This window comes from Seriola aureovittata, chromosome 18 (assembly GCF_021018895.1).
Source record: "Seriola aureovittata isolate HTS-2021-v1 ecotype China chromosome 18, ASM2101889v1, whole genome shotgun sequence".
Taxonomy (NCBI): Eukaryota; Metazoa; Chordata; class Actinopteri; order Carangiformes; family Carangidae; genus Seriola; species Seriola aureovittata.
In genome coordinates this window covers 13,020,368-13,040,182 of record NC_079381.1, presented here as the reverse complement: position 1 = coordinate 13,040,182, position 19,815 = coordinate 13,020,368, and the positions used below count along the sequence as shown (strand labels likewise).

At 42.3% G+C, this 19,815-nt stretch overlaps 1 protein-coding gene across 2 annotated transcripts; it reads left to right on the top strand.

Annotated features, from left to right (window-relative positions):
- The first annotated feature begins 362 nt into the window (after window positions 1–362).
- On the top strand, window positions 363–18,089 carry ssh1b (slingshot protein phosphatase 1b). 2 transcript variants are annotated; one of them, XM_056404000.1, is made up of 15 exons: window positions 363–758; window positions 2,048–2,085; window positions 6,039–6,139; window positions 7,448–7,512; window positions 7,650–7,771; window positions 7,857–7,925; window positions 8,356–8,421; window positions 9,584–9,778; window positions 10,056–10,149; window positions 10,408–10,536; window positions 10,737–10,783; window positions 11,270–11,416; window positions 11,962–12,162; window positions 12,356–12,998; window positions 13,162–18,089. In XM_056404000.1, exons 1-15 carry the CDS (start codon window positions 678–680, stop codon window positions 13,804–13,806), a joined length of 2,643 nt encoding a protein of 880 aa, XP_056259975.1. In that variant the 5' UTR covers window positions 363–677; the 3' UTR covers window positions 13,807–18,089. The 2 variants fall into 2 exon arrangements, with proteins under 2 accessions (XP_056259975.1, XP_056259974.1); XM_056403999.1 differs by lacking the exons at window positions 363–758; window positions 2,048–2,085 and adding an exon at window positions 3,691–4,323.
- Window positions 18,090–19,815: the final 1,726 nt, after the last annotated feature.

Sequence of the window (19,815 nt, the reverse complement as noted above, 5' to 3'; positions counted from 1 at the left end):
AGTAAATTGATTATTTGGGGGGGCTGAACATTTGGTTGTACAAAACATGACATCACCCTGGACTGTAGGAAATTATGACGTTATTTTTCACCGTTTTCTGGTGTCAGGTTGCAGAGACCAAACAATGAATATACGTAATAATAAGCAAATCGATCGATTGTGGAAATAATTGTGACCCTCGCTGCGTTTCATAACATGAACAGAATATGATTTGATCCACATTTGTATTTGGGAGTTCTTCAGTCTGGCCAGTCACCTTGACAACATTGGCCCAATGACAGCGCACACGCGAACTAGGCCAGCCAATCACAGGCAGCCGACAGAGCTGCATGTCATTTCTGCCCCGCTTGCAACCTGCACCGTGTTTTGTTTGTCTGTCTGCGCACCAGCGATGAAATCTCGGGGTCCGTCGCTGGCTCGGTACAAACGGAGGGAGTCTCTCACGACTTCCCGCTCATGAGGACTCCGGTGACTGCAGAGGACGCACGGAGCAGGACCGAAAGGGAGCACCGCCGGGGCTCAGGAGTCAGGTGCTGCTGGATGAGAGTCTGACTAGGCATTTTCTCCCCGGTGACAGAGACAATCTCAGCGGCGCATCTTCCCAGATCCTCCTCCCCTCCCTTCTCCTCCTCTCCTCCTCTTCTGCTGCTGCCCTCCACGGCTGCAGCCCACCGACCATGGCCCTGGTGACTCTGCAGCGCTCTCCCACCCCCAGTGCAGCATCTTCGGCCAGCACGACCAACAGCAGTGCGGGGGAGGTGAGTGGAAAAGCCGGGGCTCGGTCTTTGTGTGCGCGGTATGAGGAAACGCCGAGAATGCGCCTGAATGAGTCCGTATCAATACAGCCTGGGTGGTGTTTTAAAAAATCCTGCGGGAATGGTTAACCTTACTTCCGCCACTGCTGCGTGTGTTATAAACTTGATCTATTGTCGCACTGTTACCAACGGAGACTTGTTTGTGGCTACTGTGGCAGCGGATTTGTAAACAAAATCCTGCAGCAGGGGGAGGGGGCGGGGGAGAAGGGGGGGGGGGTGCTGCTGGGTTTAGCTGTCAGAACAAAGTGCTCATTTTGCTGCTGCACAAACATTTGCTGCGTTGCACTCAGGTTGTCCTCCCTCCTTGTTATTGGGCTTTTATTGGCTGTAATGCAGCCTGAAGGTTGGGAAGGAGACTTTAAAGGGAAATGCCACCAATTTTCAGAACTGTGTGCAGCCCCAGGACAAGAAGGTCAAATGTTTATGAACTTGCAGAAAACACCTAATGAGTGATGCCACTGAGGTGCACGATCAAGGGATGTGAGATGCTGAGGTGTCACATGTTTATGGGGAATTTAAACCCTATTTGTATGCAGCACCACACGAAACAATCTTATGTGTGAGCATTCATCGACAGCCTATGTTTTACATCATTAGACGAAAAAATAGGTAACAAGTTTTTTAGCTCAAGGAAGCTGCAGTCAGGTTCAGCTCCTGACAACAGAAATTATGGGAAGCAGAAATTAAACCCCATCTTAGCGGCACACAGACAACATTCAAATATGGAGCAGTGCCAGATTTGATATCCCAGTGAAATCATAACATCAGGGTTAGCGCTTCAGTGTTTCTAGTTTTAGGGAAGTGGATTATGTGCTCATAAGAAGGCCTGACTCAGCTGAGGCACAAAAATAAGCAGTGACATTCCTCCTTTGGTGATAAGTGGGTTTTTAATATCACTTTCCTCTCACTATTCCGCCAGAGTCAGCTGGCGCTGCAGGAAGAAAAAGTGGATGGGTGTGATGTTTGGATGTGTTTTTTGCTGAACTATTAGTGTTTGAAGGTGTCCTAATGATTCAGCTGACAGCTCTATGGGACGTTCAGAGCAGGCACCGCAGAGGACCAGCAGATGGCGCCGGCACACTTTATTCCGATTGACTAGTCCTGGCACCACTGTACTATGATCTCTTAAGCTTAAACAGCAGTTGCAAAAATGTAAAATCCTCACATGGTTTCCTCACAAAGCGTAATACCGTGTCAGTCGTTAAATTGTCTGCCTTGTTTTTGTCTTTCAGGACTTCGGAAGCGACGATGACCGGAAAAATAATCAGAGGTAAGATCTGTCTGTTTAAAAAGTTGTGCATTTGAAGTTCTGCAGCGGCAAAGACACGGAAACACAAATTCATTGCCTTTCTTATTGTGGAGTGTGTTTTTGCTCTGTCTCTGTGGTCAGCGGGCCCTCTGACCCTGGATCAGTCTGTAGTAGCAATCCCAACAGGTAGTGATGCCGCAAGCTGAAATTTTCAGTCTCTGATTGTATTTGAGAAGGTAGTGTCTTACATTTTAAGGTCTCAAAGAGAGATTGTAATCTTAACAACAACACAGTCAATTATCTTAGTGAACAGTTCAGGCTGAAACATTTACGTTTAAGTATATTTATTTTATATTAATCTGGCTTTTAACATTTGGTGAAAAAGCTAAGTTAAAAAGCGTTAAATAAAATACAATTTTATTGCACAGGAAAGCTGGAATCAACCCTCCAGGTTGATTTGTTTTAAACTGTCTTTACTCCACATGCATTTATTTTCAGCACAAACTCAGCTATAAGTCTGACTTCTTTTTTAGTCAATTTAACAAAACGTAAAGCTGCCAGCAACCTAAAATACAAAAAAAAAGACACAGGTGGCCATAAAAAAGGACAAGTTTTTAGTGACAATTACCCAAAATATTATTTAAGATCAGTTCAACATTGTGAAAAATATATTTTTTACTGTTGCTAAACAGAAATACAGCAGGAAAATGTGTATTTACATCTAAAGTGATTCTGTCCTGGCTGGGGTTTTTTTTGTCTTTTTTCATTGCAAATCTGTGTAAAGCACTGCAAATATTTCTGAAAATATAACTTTTAAAAACCTTTTTCCATGTCACAGAAAAATGTGATAGTATGTGGAAGCTCCCCTTCAGCAATTTGAACCAGTTTGTTCATCTTGTCTCTACATGATGTCCAAATGAAGTCAGTGTAATCACCGATCAATAGGCCGACTCCAGAGGCTTAAACAGCACAGAACAAAATCATTGCTAAAGGATGACATCATGAAATACAGTACTCTGAAGTTTTACATTAGAGTTTCATCTCAAAGGCTGCTGCTGATATATTTTGTATGATTTGCTTGTGATTGTGCCAAACACCTGGCGGCTGACTCTGCAGCGAATGTAATGGTTCTCTAATGGAAATAAGGTTTTAACAGCAAACAACCTACTGAGGATTGATTTAACATTGTCACAGCGTTGACCTTTTTTAGTGCATTTCGCAGTCGTTCTCATATTTATGCAGTCTATTTCACTGTCGAAGACCCGTGCCTCCTTGATGATTAAAAACTCTTTTGGCCTGTGATGAGCTGCTTGTCTCGTCCTCAGTCCTGGAGATTTAGTGATGTCAGCGAATCCGGCTCTCTCAAGGGCCATAGAGCATCAGTCTATTTTCTCTAATGGCCCTTAGTTTCTCACTGTTGTCAAGGAGAAAAACCTGCTTGGAGGTACTGCTGATTAATGTGACAGATTTATTTTTTTAAATGCTTCCTCTCCTCAGTTACATAAGAGAGAATACATAAACACCTGATCCTGCTCGGTCACATAGCTTTTCTTTCATCAACACGACGTCACAGAAGCTATGATTTGTGTCACCAAAGCTCTGGCACAGACTCAGTCATTGTGCTCACAGTGTGTGTGTGTGTGTGTGTGTGTGTGTGGGTCACTCACAGTTGAAACAGTCATGTCATGCTTTGTCCGACTCAATGAGTAACATGTTTCTGTGGCTCGGTGATTCATCAGCGTGGAGTCTTAATTTAGGATTCTGCATGTCAAACTTGAGGCTGACGCCAAGTAGCGCTTCCACCGCCTCCCAGCGCTCGCATGAATGATGGCATTGTGGCCGAGCGTTGCAGAGGGAGTGCTGGTTGCTGAAGCACGCGCTGTGAAGAGGAGCAGAGAGACGGAGCGAGGCGCAAGCAGCGCAGACGAGGAGAATTTGAGGAGCGAGCTGGAGAGAAAGCTGTGGGAGGGAGGAGAGGAAGGAACATGCCAAGACCGAGAGAGCGATGAGAGACGTTAAACCAGAATGCGCTGCTAGGGGAGGCGGCAGTCAGTATGCAGGTTTAGAGGATGAATGGAAAGGTGTTCATAAGAAAGAAGGGCTTTTTGGAGGAGAGAGAATTTTATCTAAGGAGAGCGTGAACAGCAGAAGAACCGTCAGGATGCATCTGGTCATGAAACCCTCTCATAAAGCCATGTTAACCGTGCTGCCTCACTTTGTGGACAAAGCTGCTCTGACTCGGAGGGAGATCTGTCGCATGTAAGTTTTCACAGCGACACAAGCAGTAAGACTTTACAGTAGATGTATGGGACGTCTCGTATGAGTGATTCATGTGATATAACAGCATGAAACATTACATTGTTAGGAAGGGAGATCATCTTCTAAATACGCAGGCTACATTTTAAAGCTTTAATCCTGGTAACAAATGAGAGCATAATGTTCGAGCCTTTTCTCAAGTGCAGCGTCAGTTTGTTCAAGAAAAAGTTATTTTTGCCAGTTTCACGTTACCACTGCACACCAAGCTTTGAAGTTAATTTAAAATCATCAGTCTTCTGCATCAGTTTGAAAAGAAACAATGCTGGCACGTAGAAGAGGAGCTGGAACAAAAGGCCTTGTGATGGTCCCACTCAGTCATACCAGGCTTTCTGTGTGTGTGTGTGTGTGTGTGTGTGTGTGTGTGTGTGTGTGTGTGTGTGTGTGTGTGTGTGTGTGTGTGTGTGTGTGTGTGTGTGTGTGTGTGTGTGTGTGTGTGTGTGTGTGTGTGTGTGTGTGTGTGTGTGTGTGTGTGTGTGTGTTGAGAGGAGAATGACACTGTGGTTAAACAAAGCTGCACCCTGTCCTATGTGAGAAAAGACGCTACAGCTCTCCTCCTGCTCACTGCAAGGTCATGACCCAGGGGTGCTGCATCCAACACGGGCAGGACAGGAGAGCAGGTTTTTACAGCCTGAGAGCTGAAGGACAGTGGTGATGTAACGCCCGATTCATCGGCAGTCAGCAAACCCACTCGAGTGGAGCCTGTTCATCATGCTGTAAAAACACAGGGCTGTAAAAGTCGCTGGATCAGGTCTCTGCTGACTTTCGGTCACTGATGAAGCCGAACATTTAATCAGTCAGTCAAGAAAGTAATGTTCAGATTAATCGCTATTGAAAATAATTATTATTTGCAGGCTAATTGTTTTGTATTCTGTGGACGAAAAGTGTTATTACCCTACATGCCTTTATTTAGCAATTTATTTTCACATACAAATAATAATGATTCAGTTATTATTACAGTAGCTCAGCCTAGATAATCTCATCATAAATTGGTTCCCTGCACATCGTTCACTCGTGTTTTTATCATTCTGTGAAATATTACAAATTTAGATTGTCTTCTCATTTCAAGCCGTGAGGTACTTTACAAGGGGCTGAGAATCTGGTTCTAGATTAGAGGTAATGACTGTAGAAAATAATGTCTAAAATGCTGAGGTAAAACAGTTGAATTTGAGAATACAGGACAAGGGGGAATGGCATCAGCACTGTCACACATGGAAGAAACGCCCGGATAGTTTTATTTTGGAGTAGTGGAGGTTGGTTTGCATTGTGAATCCAGGTAAAGGATGTTGTTTGATTTTAATGTGTTGAAGACCCGTCCTCTTGTATGTCATGAGAGGAAGCGTCTCGAAAAGGTCACTGAAGCAGAAAAAAGAGATATGGGATATGGAAGTGGTCAGTGGCATAAGGCATGTACGCATGAAGGAAAGCACAGTATGTGTGTGTGAGAGTTCAGATACAAGTTTTTTTGGGACGATCACTGATCATGTGGGTTTCAAACTTCTTGCCTTCTAGATTATATTTATGACTGGAATCTGGACGTATCCTGTTTATACTGTTAGGAAATTGAAGGGGAATCATTTTCCAAAGTTTATACTCTTGTGAAGACTTCAGTTGCCTTCAACTTATTTTCCACTCCACTTGCCCCCCCCCCCCCCCCCCAGCCTCAGTGAGAGCTTCTTCATGGTCAAAGGAGCCGCCCTCTTCCTCCAGCAGGGCGGCAGCGCACAAGGACCAAAGACCCCGACCCACCACAAACATGCAGGTAGGAACAAACACGCAACCACACTCAGACAAGAAGCTTTGTGTCTTGTTCTTTTTGCCCATGTTCTCTGCACAAATGAGCTCCAGACAAAAGGAGAATTGTAGCTTAGCTGAGGTGGCTTTTCCCTCTGTGGGTTTGTCTGTGTTTATTCTGAACTGTTACCTCGCTGGGTCTGACCTGAACTGACCCGCAGCTCAGCACCAGAGACGCCCACAAATCATTTCAAACGAGAAACAGTTTGCTTAAAGCTATTTGAAAGGAATGTATTGGTTTCTGTGTATAAGCTCTTTGAATGTATTTAAAAATTGGCGTTTGGTCTTATATATCTTAATATGAGAATAATGAAGATATAAGATGATCAGAGGACTTACATGTTTGTACTTTGGACTTTTATCACTCTTTTCTTTCAGCTTCCTAACTAGGACAGTGCTGATCAGTGCTGTCAGCCGCTGAGAGCTGGATGACGACAACTATGTTGTCTAAATTGCTGCAGATATTTTTTTTTGTGTGATCCAAACTTTTGTTTTTTTTTTTGTTTTTTTGTTGTTTTTTTTTATTGGCTCCAACAGATTTAGCCAAGTGTTATTACACAATCACACTGCGGCTTTTTGTCTGCACATCAAAGTGACGTTGACATTTGTCAAAGTCCTGCACAATCTAAAAATAAACTAAATGCTCAGTACAGTCCATCAGTTTAGCTTTTCTTCTTTTTTTTTTTTGCTCCTCGCTGTTGTTCAAGTGTCTGACGTCTCTGTTGAGTCTGAAGTCATTCGGGAACAAATGCAGGACAAAGTCAGAAGTCAGTCCGCACATGACTCAGGTGTTACTCACCGACACCGTAGCTTAGCAGCGTTAGCAGGTTGCAGGGTTCAGATTTGTCTTCATTGAGAGAAATCTGCAAACATTTTTCCTCCCACTGGAAAAGAAAATAAAAACGATGAATGCACAATAAGAGATGATGAATGATCAGTTTGTAGCTGACCTTTAAGTTTTTTGTTTTTTTTTGTGACAAAGCCCATAAAGAGCGTCTCTGTAGTGAAGCCTGTTACTGAGTAGAGTTATATTCTCTATATTGTTGGGTGGGATCTTAGTAGTATTTTTCAGATCAATAATGGCAGTTTTAGTTACTGTACATATTCTTTGTCAGGATCTTCTATTTCCTGTCTCCATGTCCAGACTGTGATAATAACCATAAAGTGGTTTGGCTGATTAAAGCCTTCTAATTGGTCTAATCAAACAACGCGTCAGAAAACGACTGCGCTGAACTGTAAGTCATTCTGTTTTATAATCAATCTTTCTGACTTTCAGGTGATTTACCTCAGCACCTGCAGGTCATGTTTAAGATCCTCCGGTCTGAAGATCGCATTAAACTGGTTTGTATAATACTTGACTCGACTGTACACGTGTTGATTCTCGTGCTCATTTTCAAGTTAAAACCGTTTTTAGAAAAGAGTCATTTACTGAGGGTCAGAAATCCAAGTTTCTTACAGCGTCTCTGTTTGTTCCTCAGGCTGTGCGGTTAGAGAGTGGATGGTCGGACCGGGTGCGCTACATGGTTGTTATCTACACCAATGGCCATCAAGATACAGAGGAAAATATCGTCCTGGGAATGGACTTCACGGACAAGGACAGGTAATTCATCTCTACAGCCTTACATTTAGCACGGTTTAATCTGTTTATTCCATTTATTAAACTCTTTAATCTTTCTGACCCTCAGTAAAAATTGCTCCATTGGGATGGTGCTGCCACTGTGGAGTGATACCAACATACATTTAGATGGAGACGGGTAAGTGTCAGTTTCGTAAAAGCTGGAAATAATTCACGCTTGAATCAGCTGGCAAAACTTTCTGCTCAACTTCAGCCAGGTCTGAAGCTGCTTCCTTGCACAAGTCAGAACATGGGGTTTTGGTTGTTTTCTGCCTTGTAGGTTTTTACTGCTCACCAGTGGCAGAGCAGTGAATTACAGTCATTTCTCTCTCCCCGTGAGAACAGTTCTTGCTGACCTGTTAACATTGTCTCTGTGTCTGTTCGCTAGAGGAATGTTCCACTGGTTTGTGGCCTGAATAGTACCATGAACCAGCCCCGTCCAGTCTGTGTTTACATCCCCGCTCATCACTCTTCATCTCCATCCAGACTCAAACTGATCCTCCTTCTCCTCCTCCTCCTCCTCCTCTTCCTCCTCCTTCTCCTTCTCTTCTTCTCTTCTTCCTCACCAGAGGCTTCAGCGTGAACACAGCAGGGCGGTCACATGTCTTCAAGCCTGTATCTGTTCAGGCCATGTGGTGAGGAAATTCTTCATGTTTACCTGGGATTGGCGTTGTGTGTTTGTGGTGTGTGAGCTAGTGTCAGGACAGAGGGGTTATACATCGTCCGCAGTGTAGAAATGTTGTCTTAGACTCTCACATTAACGAGATCAAAACGGTTTGTAGAGCATGTGTACCACCCTCAGGACATGTTGTTTAAGTTAATTAGGGTTTTCTGTGTTTTGTTTTTTTTTTTTGTTTTTTTTTTTCATGTCCGGCTCCATTTATTGCCTCAGTTAGTGGGAATATAAATCACACTTTGTACAATTTTTAATTACATAGGTGCATGGAGATCCTTTTTCTAGATGTGTACAGGGTGAAGGAGCAGTATGCTAAACACTGAGATTAGCCGAGGTTAGCTCAATAATGGGATCAAGCAGCAGCTCCACAGAAAGGTTGAGAAACGACTGTGAAGACTTACTCCAATACTGAGGCTTTGTATTTGTTAGACTAGTGTGAACAATTTTCTTAACAAAACAAATTATTAATTAATGTTTCTGTCATCCCTGTGGATACATGTGAATAAGAGGGATGGACATTAATGAGGATTCTTTAATGGTTAGATTTGTAAATATCTTACAACATGTAAATTGTTAGACTAGCCGTCCATCATTGGAGAGGCCTCCCTACCCATAATTTAATGGAAACCAGGTTCATTTCACTGCACACAGGCATAACAAAAAGATATCCATAAGTTTGTCGCTGAAAGTCAGGAGGAAAGTACCGTCTCATTAAAACTGAATTGTCCCTTTTAACTTATTAGGAGCATTCAGCCTCACCCATCCACCACATTGAAATCTAGTTAAAATGTTTAAAATGTTTTCTTGGTTTGGTTCAACTCTGGGACATCTGATATTAATTTACCACCATGTTCCTCAGTGTGATGACACTCCTGGTCCAGTGTTTACTATTTGTGCCACAGTTCTCCATCACCACTGTTCAAAGACATCCTCTTGTATCCACATGCCACCTGCTGGTCACTTATCAGAGTTACCACTAAAAAAAACAAGTCTGCTTTGTTTTCTTTCCTGGGAGCAGGTTTCTTATTGGCTCTGCTCCTGTCACTTTACGTCCATCTTGCTTCTGATCTTTTCTGGTGGTCAAGCCTTTTTTTTTTTTTTTTTGCCCTGTGTTGCCACAGGTCTGCCTTGCAGGTCCTCCACAAAGCATGCGAGGTGTCACGCCGGTTCAACTATTTCCCAGGGGGCATTGCCCTCACATGGATGGCCTTCTATGAGAGCTGCATCACCTCAGAGCAGAGCTGCATTAATGAGTGGAATGCTATGACCGACCTGGAGACCACGCGGCCCGATTCGCCCACCATGTTTGTTGACCGGTGAGACCCTGGAGCAGCAAGTGTAACATGACATGTAGGAGAACCAGGCTGTAGTTTTTTTTAGGCATTCACCTACAGTACACACACCTGATTTAATTATTGCTTGTGCTGGAAGAGGACTGAGACAAAGTTTTGGTCTTACCTGAGCAAACAGTCCCTGTCATGTGCATGTCCTTAGTCATGGAGTAGATTACAACGCTTTAGACACCAGCTGTTACACTGTTATGCTAATTTTCCTTCAGAAGGCACCACTGATGTATTGACTCATTATATGCAGGCCAACCGAGCGAGAGAGAACAGAGTGTCTCATTAAAGCCAAGCTACGCAACATCATGACGTTTCAAGACCTGGAGAACATCACGTCCAAGGAGGTATGTGCCAAATTAACATATCAGCAATGTGTCAATTTGAGATCTGTCTATAATACAGTAGGATAAAGATACACCCTGTCAAATATATAGTTTGGCTTAGAAGTCATTCACCCTGACATTGTGCATAGATAATTCAAGAAGTGCAGAAAACAAAAATAAGTTCAAAACAGAAGTATTAGTGTATGAGTCACTGTGGGAAATACGCTGTAAAACTTTGTTTAGGAGATAGATTTTTTTTTTTATGCTTTTGATCCTCAGATCCGTAACGAGCTGGAGCAGCATATGAGCTGTAACCTCAAAGAGTACAAGGAGTTCATAGACAACGAGATGCTTTTGATCCTGGGTCAGATGGACAAGGCCACACTTATCTTTGACCATGTGTACTTGGTAAGAGTTTTTACTTTATGCTACCTATGCATGGTATTATATCATGCGTTTACATTATTTTCTTCACTTTTCCTACATGCTGTTACTCAAATACTGTCACACTGTGGTTTATTCTTTTCTCAATATAGTGGAATCAGCCTTTAATAGTAAACCCCAGGAATCATTCTGACTGAAATGTTTCTGTGTCTTTTCCCCCGTAGGGCTCTGAGTGGAACGCTTCGAACCTGGAAGAACTACGTGACTGCGGGTGAGCTGATACACAGATATCACGTTTTCCTGATTTAATACTAAAAGGTGTATTCTTATACAGGATTAAATATATTCTATACATGTATATTTTTATCTGAAAGTTACTATTGTTTGTAAATAAGGTCTTGATACAAATTTTAGCTCAAAAAGCAAAATGCATTTATTTATGAGTTTACTGTGTCGACAGGTGAGATGTGCAGTGTGTTAAAGACAGTGTTAGACAAATCTTTGTTATCTAGACAGTGTATTGATGGTACCGAGTAAATGTAGCCAGTAAAACAACATGCCATATTAGGCTTTGGCAGGCAAAGAATAAAATGATATCAAGTTAACCTGTTGAAAACACAGACATGTCTCTGCATGGCTTTTAGTCGGTAATTTAATCGGCGCAGCACTGATTATTCAATTCTACTCCGTGCACAGAGCAACAGTTAAAGCAATAAACGGGGAAGGAAAAACGAATGCATTGTTCCTTTGGTTGCAGAGTGGGTTACATCCTGAATGTTACCAGAGAGATCGACAACTTCTTCCCAGGGATGTTCTCTTATCACAACGTCCGTGTGTACGATGAGGATGCCACCGACCTGCTGGCCCACTGGAACGACACCTACAACTTTATTGTCAAAGCAAAGTGAGACCTTACACATAAAAAAAAAAAAAGAACCAGTGCTTTTTAGGTGCATTTGACAGATGTGAGGGACAAATGTTAGAGATTATAAACTGCAGAGACTGTACCACATAACTGTGCACCAGCAGCGCTTTGGTGTTAATAGATGGAGTTGTTAGTCATCATTTTTAAGTCATCGCAGTTTAACCGTCTCACATCATGCATTCTCTTCGAGTACTGGGGCCGTGATCAAACAGGAAACATTTCTCTCCTCCCCAAATGAAAGACACAGCTGTGGGTTGTGCCAGTAACAGAGACAGAGCTGAAATGGTGCAGTCACTCTGGTTGCTATGCAACTGTCTAACCATGCTAACCTGAGGTAAAAAAAGGATGTTTGTACAAATAAAAATGGAGGAGCTAAAGTTGAGACATGCTAAATGTGGAGCACTAATACAGCACAACCCTGACAATCACCACATCCAGTTTATTTAATAATCCCTAATCATGTAATCGTTAGTCCTGACTCATCATCAAATGGGATATTAAAGAATTTCCTTCTTGTCCAATAGGAAGAACAATTCCAAGTGCCTGGTGCACTGTAAGATGGGGGTGAGCCGGTCTGCCTCTTCAGTTATTGCCTATGCAATGAAAGAGTACGGCTGGTCTCTGGAGAAAGCCTACAACTTTGTGAAGCAGAAACGGAGTATAGCTCAGCCGAACCCTGGCTTCATGAGGCAGCTGGCAGAGTATGAGGGAATCCTGGACGCCAGGTAAGAAGGGCTGCAGTTTCACTCAGGTTTGCGCTTCGCTCAGCTACCAGCAGTCACCTGGAGGATTTTATAAAATTAGTAGATATTACGCAAATGCTGTTGGCATTAAACATTGTAACACTTCTTCATTAAGCTTTCTATGTGTTTGCCAGTTGTCCTCACATGTAAACAAAAGTATACTTTCCTTTCACAGCAAACATCGTCACAACAAGCTATGGAGGCCTGAAACAGATGAGGAGGGATCTGATGATTTGCAAGCCTCTGGCCACTGTACTGGTGGGGAGGAGACACCAGTGCTCAGAGAGGAAGAAGCCTGGGGAGGCTGCGGGGCGTCTCCCTGCAGGGGTATGGGTCTGGAGATGGAGCCCCTTGACTCTCTTAACTATAATTACTACTTCAGGCGTTTGTCAGACTCTGCACTAGACAGTGAGCCCTCCACCCCAGTGCGGGGCCCCCCTCTGCTGGGCATGGAAAGAGTCTTCATTGAGATTGAAGACGTGGAGAGAGATGCCCTCCTGGAGGACGAGGGTTTCCCCATGGCCCATTTAGCCCTGCCTGGCGAGGGCACGGCAGCCCAGACGTGTGGACGTCTTGACCCCCTGGAGGACATGAGACTGAGACTTGAGTTCAGTACTTTGGAGGAAGAGGATGAGGAAGAGGCAAAGAAAGAAGAAGCTGAGATGGCGGCCTTGGCTCAAACGCCTGGAAATTCAGATGGGAAGAGAGCGGGGGAGGAGGCTGAGAGGACGGAGGAAAGCCGGTTAGGCCTCGCCAACCTGAACACTAACAACAGCAACCGCCTAGCTGCAAAGCGCAGCTGTCCTGCAGCTTTTGACGTGAGTTGAGAAAAAATAGATTTTAACTATGGCAAAGTTATTATTATTTACAAATGGCTTTCATCTTAAAAATGTATTATATCTGCAATGTTATTAACATTTAAAATATTCTGCATGCCACTGACCATATACTGTGTTCTTTTCCAATCTTTACTCCATTTAGGACAGTGCTAGCACAGGAAACCCTTTAAAAGTGAAGCCCTCCTATCAGTCCTGTAAAGACTGCCTGCGTCTGCCACAAGGTCGGCGCTGTGACCGTCCAGCAGGAGGTCGTTCCCACCGCCTTAACCCTTCCCGCCACTGCACTGTCCCTTCCATATGCATAGATCCGCCCGGGACAAATTTTGCTTCCACCCCAATTCTGCAGTCTTTGCCATCCCCTGCAGTTGTCCCGCCTAACTTGGTCCAGCCCTGTACTCACCTCTACCGCTGTGCCACCTGCGCCCCAGGTGTCCCAACTGTCCCACTAGCCACCCGCCAGAAACTGGTCTCACCCATGAGCTGCGAGGAGACGCCTCCTGACCGCAGCTCAGTGGAGACGGAGGACATGGATGAACCGCAAGGTGACAACGTGGAAGTACAAATATCAAGGGAGGACACAGGGGCCATCAATGCGACTACTGCTGAAGGTTTAAAATTACAACCTGGTGGTGCAGTGGAGCTCCAGCAGCAGGCTCTGGCCCAGCTGCAAATGCCAGGACTGGGGATAGAATTTGGTCTGGAACTGATGCGCCAGAGAGCGGAGCAGCTTGAAAAGCTGCCAAGCTTGGCCATGGAGGGCCAGCTCCCAGTGGGGCCCCTGCCTTAATGGAAGAGACAGAGGAGCAAGAGGAGGAGGGTTACCACTGCCTCCACCAGGTACACTATGATGGCTGTGGGCCTTTAGATGACTGTCGCTGTGGTGTCGTACCAGAAACAAAGCTCTGTTCTGACCTGTACTGTCATGTCCTGGCCTCAAGCTCCACTGTAACAAGCTGCAACAGCCCTCTGTGCATTTACAGAGTGTCTTGACATTGTCTGCTGGCACCAAGATCCAGATGAGGCTGGTTGTTTTCAACATATGCTAAAGGCTTAAATGCTTCTGGCTGAATTGGGACTTAGGACTTTCTTCTGTCCCTCTTGTTTTCCCTCAGACCTGTCCGGTCTCTTCCGAACCTGCCCGCCCCACCACACATACAGGATCTTCACACTTCCCCACATCTTCCTCAGTGGAGATTAGCGTTATGCTGCCATTTTACCCTCAACAGACAGGTTTGGTGTATTCCCAAAACAGGAGACGATGGAGGTTTATAAGATCTAGTTGTTGTCCCTTTCTGACTCCTGAGAGAGCTACAGTTAACACTTTGATGTTGATGGAAAGAAAAATACCTGGAGCAACATGCTTCTGTCAGTGTACTGTATGTTTTTCAATCCAACTCATCAATAGTATCAAAAGGAGCTCAATGAATGTTTGCCGTTGAGCCTGTTTGATTGCATCCCTCATGTTACCACTGATAACTGAATCCTCATTTAACATCACTTATATTTTCCCTGCTGCAGCTGCTTTTGCATCACTAGAGGGCATTTCATGTGAAAGCATAATCATTTTTTAAAAAGGATGTGAGCATATGTGAGCCTTTTTATGCCTCTTTGAAAAGCGTCGTACCTCGGACCACAAGCATCTCAGACTGTTTTGGTCAAAGACTTTTGTCTCTGCTCAGTGGTTGGTTCACCCTGACCCCCCCCCCACCCCCACCCCCACCCCACCCCGAAGTAATCATGTCCTTTAAGTGTTTGGTTCAGCCATGCATGACTCTGCAGTATCACGAAACATATCCTCAACATGCTTAGGCAGAAAACATATTAAAGTCAGAGTCAAGAGTTTTTGAAATACTGAAAGGATTCAAATGAGTCGTGATTCAGTTTAAGAACAAATGGCATCAGCAAATTGACTGAATTGATCCTCACTCTTTTTCTTATGCCTGAAATGAATGACAGAAGGAATATTTTTCTTTTGTTGGGAGACATTAAAACATTCAGGCGTCAAGAAACATTCATAAACTTAAACATCACTCTCAGTCAGATGATTTATGATGTAACCAAAGCCATATCATGTTGCCAGGTCCAGTTTATCACCTTCATCATTATAGTCGACAAAGAAGCTCGGCTCAGTTTCCTTTGACCAACATACTTTTCTTACCTTCGTAGCCAGTCTGAATGTGGGTGGTCATTTATCTAGGCGTTAACTTTTGTTGAAATTTGTTGAAAAACCTTAGACTACCTTTCCCTAAACCCACAAATATTTGCAAAGGCACACCAATCATGTATAGATATAGCACTTGAGCACAACTCTAATATCCATTCACACAGTGCACAGACATATGTCAGATCTATAGCTACATTCAGTCAGAATCCATTTAAGAACACTAAAGCAGAAATAGAGAACTCAGAAATGAAAAATCTGCAAGTTCATCGCTGTTAGAATAATATCATTTGATCTAATAATCATCAGACAGTTAAAGTCAATAGCAGCAAGTCTTGTTGATAATTTATTGTTTTTGGGGAAATAAAATAAAAATCCAGTTGTTATTCTGACTTTGAAATTGCCAAATGAAAAACTTCCATTGACACTGTGAAAGTGAAATCAATTGGCGAGACTAGATTTCCTTTATTTTAAATACAGAACAAGTAACCTATCAAGAAAACCACAGAGCCTAGCTTTACAGCTCAACTCTTCTATCCCTACTGTCGGTTTAATTCAAGTCTTTTCCTCATTTGTTATTTAAACTTTTCATTTTGTACATGCTCAGAAAAGCTTGAGGCAAATTTTTTAAACTGTTTCGTTAAAGTTCAATCCAAAGTTGCTGTGCCACAGGGTGTTACTCTGCAAATTCCTCTGTTTGGTTGATGTTGTGTTCCTACTGTTTTTGGCACGCTGGGTGTGCTAGAATGGTACTGAATGATGCCTGTTTGTTTGCAGGAAAAGCACATGCAAGTGTTATGACTGTGTTTAATGACCTGGGTGCTTCAGAAGAAAACGAAAACTGTGCAAAGAATGAATGCAAATTATTTAATCATCTTTAATCATGGGGTTTAATTGTATCTTTTTGTAGATTTTGCTTTTCTTTCATTAGATCAGTAGAAACTTAGACAAACAACAATAATGCATCCTCTGTTCCTTAACTGGATCCCAGGGAGCTGCAGGTTTGCTCCGCTAGTTAGATTTAAGTAATTAGGTTTTGCCTTTAACCTGTTCTTTCCCTCACGTGGCCATTTGAGCATGATGTAACATAAGGCACTTACAGAAAGTTGTTGACAGCATCTGATGCCACAAACATCTGAAATAGATCCATTTCAAACGGAAAAAACAAACGGAAAAAAAGTTGCAGTTACCAAAAGGTAGTTCATGAATATTTCGGCTTAAACAAATGTTACAAAGTGGAGAGCGCGCTAAAGGCTGTGAAAGAAGAATTAAAGAAATAGTTTGGCATTTTGGGAAATATGCTGATCTGCTTTCTTGCCAAAAGATAAATGTCAAGATTGATACGACTGTCCTGTCTGTATGGTAAATACGTGGCTACTGCTAGCTGCCAGTTAGCTGAGCGTAACATAAAGACATCCACCGACTAGCACAACTGACGTGAGGTGTTTAACACATTATATCTCATTTGTTTAATTCGCACAAAAACAAGTGTAAAACAACATCTAGTCATTTTTGCACTTCTAACTGTGAGATGAAGCGGTGCTGTTACGCAGATTTTGTTTTGCTTTTGGACAAACCGAGGCAAGTTATTTCTCCATTTCTAGTCCTTATGCTAAGCTAAATAACTACAGCTTCATATCTACCATACAAACGAGAGGGTGATAATGGTTTTCTCATCTTACTCTTGGCAAGAAAGTAAATACGCCTACTTCCCAAAATCTCAAGCAATTCCTTTAATATATTCTTAAATTGACTCTAACTTAAGCCAGTTGTTCTCAGTATGTTAACGCTCTTGACAGGTGGGCCTGATGAGGGCGCTTGACATTCGTGTGATGTTATGCGCACTAAATCCTTGTGTTTGTGTTCCCAGACCACAGCACTATGTTTGGTTGTTTGCTTCATGTGTTGAATTTGTTTTTGCATTTAAGTGCCTTAACCTCGGCCTTAGCTCTGTCATAAAGCATCACAGGCTTTGCAAAGTTTCTGTGAGTGTGTTGATGGTCTGGTTTTTTTGTACATTACTTACCCTCACTCCCAATAATAACCATGCTCCTTGCAATGTATAACTTGGCACATAATATAATGTATGCAAACACACATAAGCTCATGCACAGCAGCCTCCTCTCCCTCAATACACACATACTTGATGGACTTCCATTTATTAATAGCCTATAATAATATTGTATTTGTTTGATATTGTTGAAACTTGTGGTACACTGTATTGGTTCAATAGCTGGCTGAAGAACCTTACTTGCTGGAATGAGAACTATCATTTACATTAAAACATTAGATAAGAAGGATTTAAGTCTCTGAAATTTACCAGTCTGTATATAGTTTTCTCTACAATTTGCTATTGAGTACATTAGCTTGCAGATGTGGTCAATATTAAGAAAAGCACTGATAATGCTACTGTGTATTGAGAAATACTTCTAATTAAGTTCTCGTGTTTGCACCACAGCAAAAAAAGTATTTTGGGCCATCTCTAATTTAGGCAGATGTCTTCAGGCTCTATTAAAAATGGCAATGATTGTTTTTTTTATTGCATTATTCCCAGGCAGCAGACATCAAACTGACAATCCTACTTAAGGGCCAGAAGATGAGGACTTTGTGTGAGAGAGGACATTAAGACATATTGTAATTTCAAGGGGGAGGGGCAGGCATTTATAGAGTGTATTCAAAGAGCACAAGTCTGCCCCAAAGCATGTGAGTATGAGATGAGTGAAAACTATAGAACATGATAAACCTACCTGGGAGTAAGATTTTATTACGTTGATTGTTTTTTGTTAACTTTTGTGTAATGTACTGTACATTGCCAATGTTCATGTGTAATGCACTTTTTTTTACATTTTGTTAAAATGATGTCCAGTCTAATGTTTATCATGGAAATAAACCATTTCCTCTGCATAATCTGTTTAATTGTTGTGCGTGCATCAAAACATGGACAGCTGATAATGATCGATGTGTGATGAGACTAGAGACTCTATAAGTGAAAAAATATCACAAGAGAAACCCCGGATCTGTAGCCCTGTACATCTTTGATGACTTGAAGCGTCTCCGTCTGTCTCTGGCTTTGACTTGCTCTTTAATGAAACGGACAGGGCAGGGAGCGATTTTATTGAGTTAGGCAAATGAAGTCTGTCTGACATCATGGGGCAGGTGACGGCCGAAGGATAAGATCTCCCAGAAACACCAAAGTCTAACAGGACGACAGGCAGACAGGGCATCATTTTTACACATCAACCTCAGTAAGTATCTACCTATTCTAATGCATTACCCCTCAGATTTTATATCAGTGTGACTATACTGTTTATCAGATAACTTCTAAAACTGCAAACAGCCAAGTTTTTGAAGGGAAGTATTAATAAGAATAGTCGGTATTGATTGTCATGGTAAATGCTGCAGTAACAACAGGTCAGGAGGAGAACTTAAATGTTAAAAGTGAGTAAAACGTTCATATTTTAACGTCAATGACAGATGAATTTTTAAACACAGCCATGCCTGTATTGTATATAGTAATACTGTTTACATCTGTGGTTAAGTAAATCGAACTACGTTAAACAAGCCACAGAAATTTCTTATTATGACTCGTATTGCATAAATCCATCGACCCATTTTAAAGCAAGCACATCTATCTTCTATCTTTTTTTATGACCTGCCTTACAGAAAGCTATGAAAATTTTACTGTCAGACTAGATTATGTGTCTGAATATCATCCTGTTGTGCTGACCATTTGAATTTGAGCTATATTATGTCATACACTTACTGCTCTGAAGGCCCGGCAGAGTGTTTTTGTTGGAAAAAACAAAGTCTATCCTAAGACCGGGCTAATAATTTGTGTACTCTGAGTCACAAGTCTCTTATAAACTGTGTGCTTAGTATTGGAATCATGAGATACACAAGAATAGGAAATGGAAAGAGATAGAGGGAGAATGAGGGCGGGGGGTTTCACAAGCCAGTGTCACAGATACCTCCCACTGCTGCCATTGAATTGCATCCATCCCAAAATAACACTTTAGATACACTAAAGCTGCAAGTGCATGCATCTGTCAAGCAATGGATTATTGGGAGCCACATCACACCAGAAAACCAGAGCTGTGGTTAAACAATGTCAGCTGGTTAAAGGATGAAAGCTCTATTACAAGTAAAGGAACCAGGTGCAGGAGAGTGTATGTGCCATGACAAACCAAACAGTACTTATGTGAAAAATCAGACGATCTGGCTGCACATCATGATAATTCAGTCAAAGGCAGGCCATGCAAAATACAATTTCTGCTAATTCCATTCGTGTGTATGTAAAGCAGAAGTACAATAACTGTACTGTCAGATTAACTCAAGTATTGACAAATCCATTTATTTCAACCATTTATCCATTATTTTTAGCTACCTATGAACATGTTACCAGTTATTTAAGCTGTATATTTGAACCATTTCTTTTCATTTTAGCTATCTTCAACTGTTCATCCATGACTTTTAGCAACTATTCAAAGTATTTACCCATTGCTAGCTATACATTTAACCATTTATCTATCACTTTTATGTAACAATTTGAGCTGTGATTAATTGCTTACAGTTATGTATTTCAACCATTTATCCATCATGTTTAGCTAACCGTCAGTAGAGGTGTGAAGAACAAGA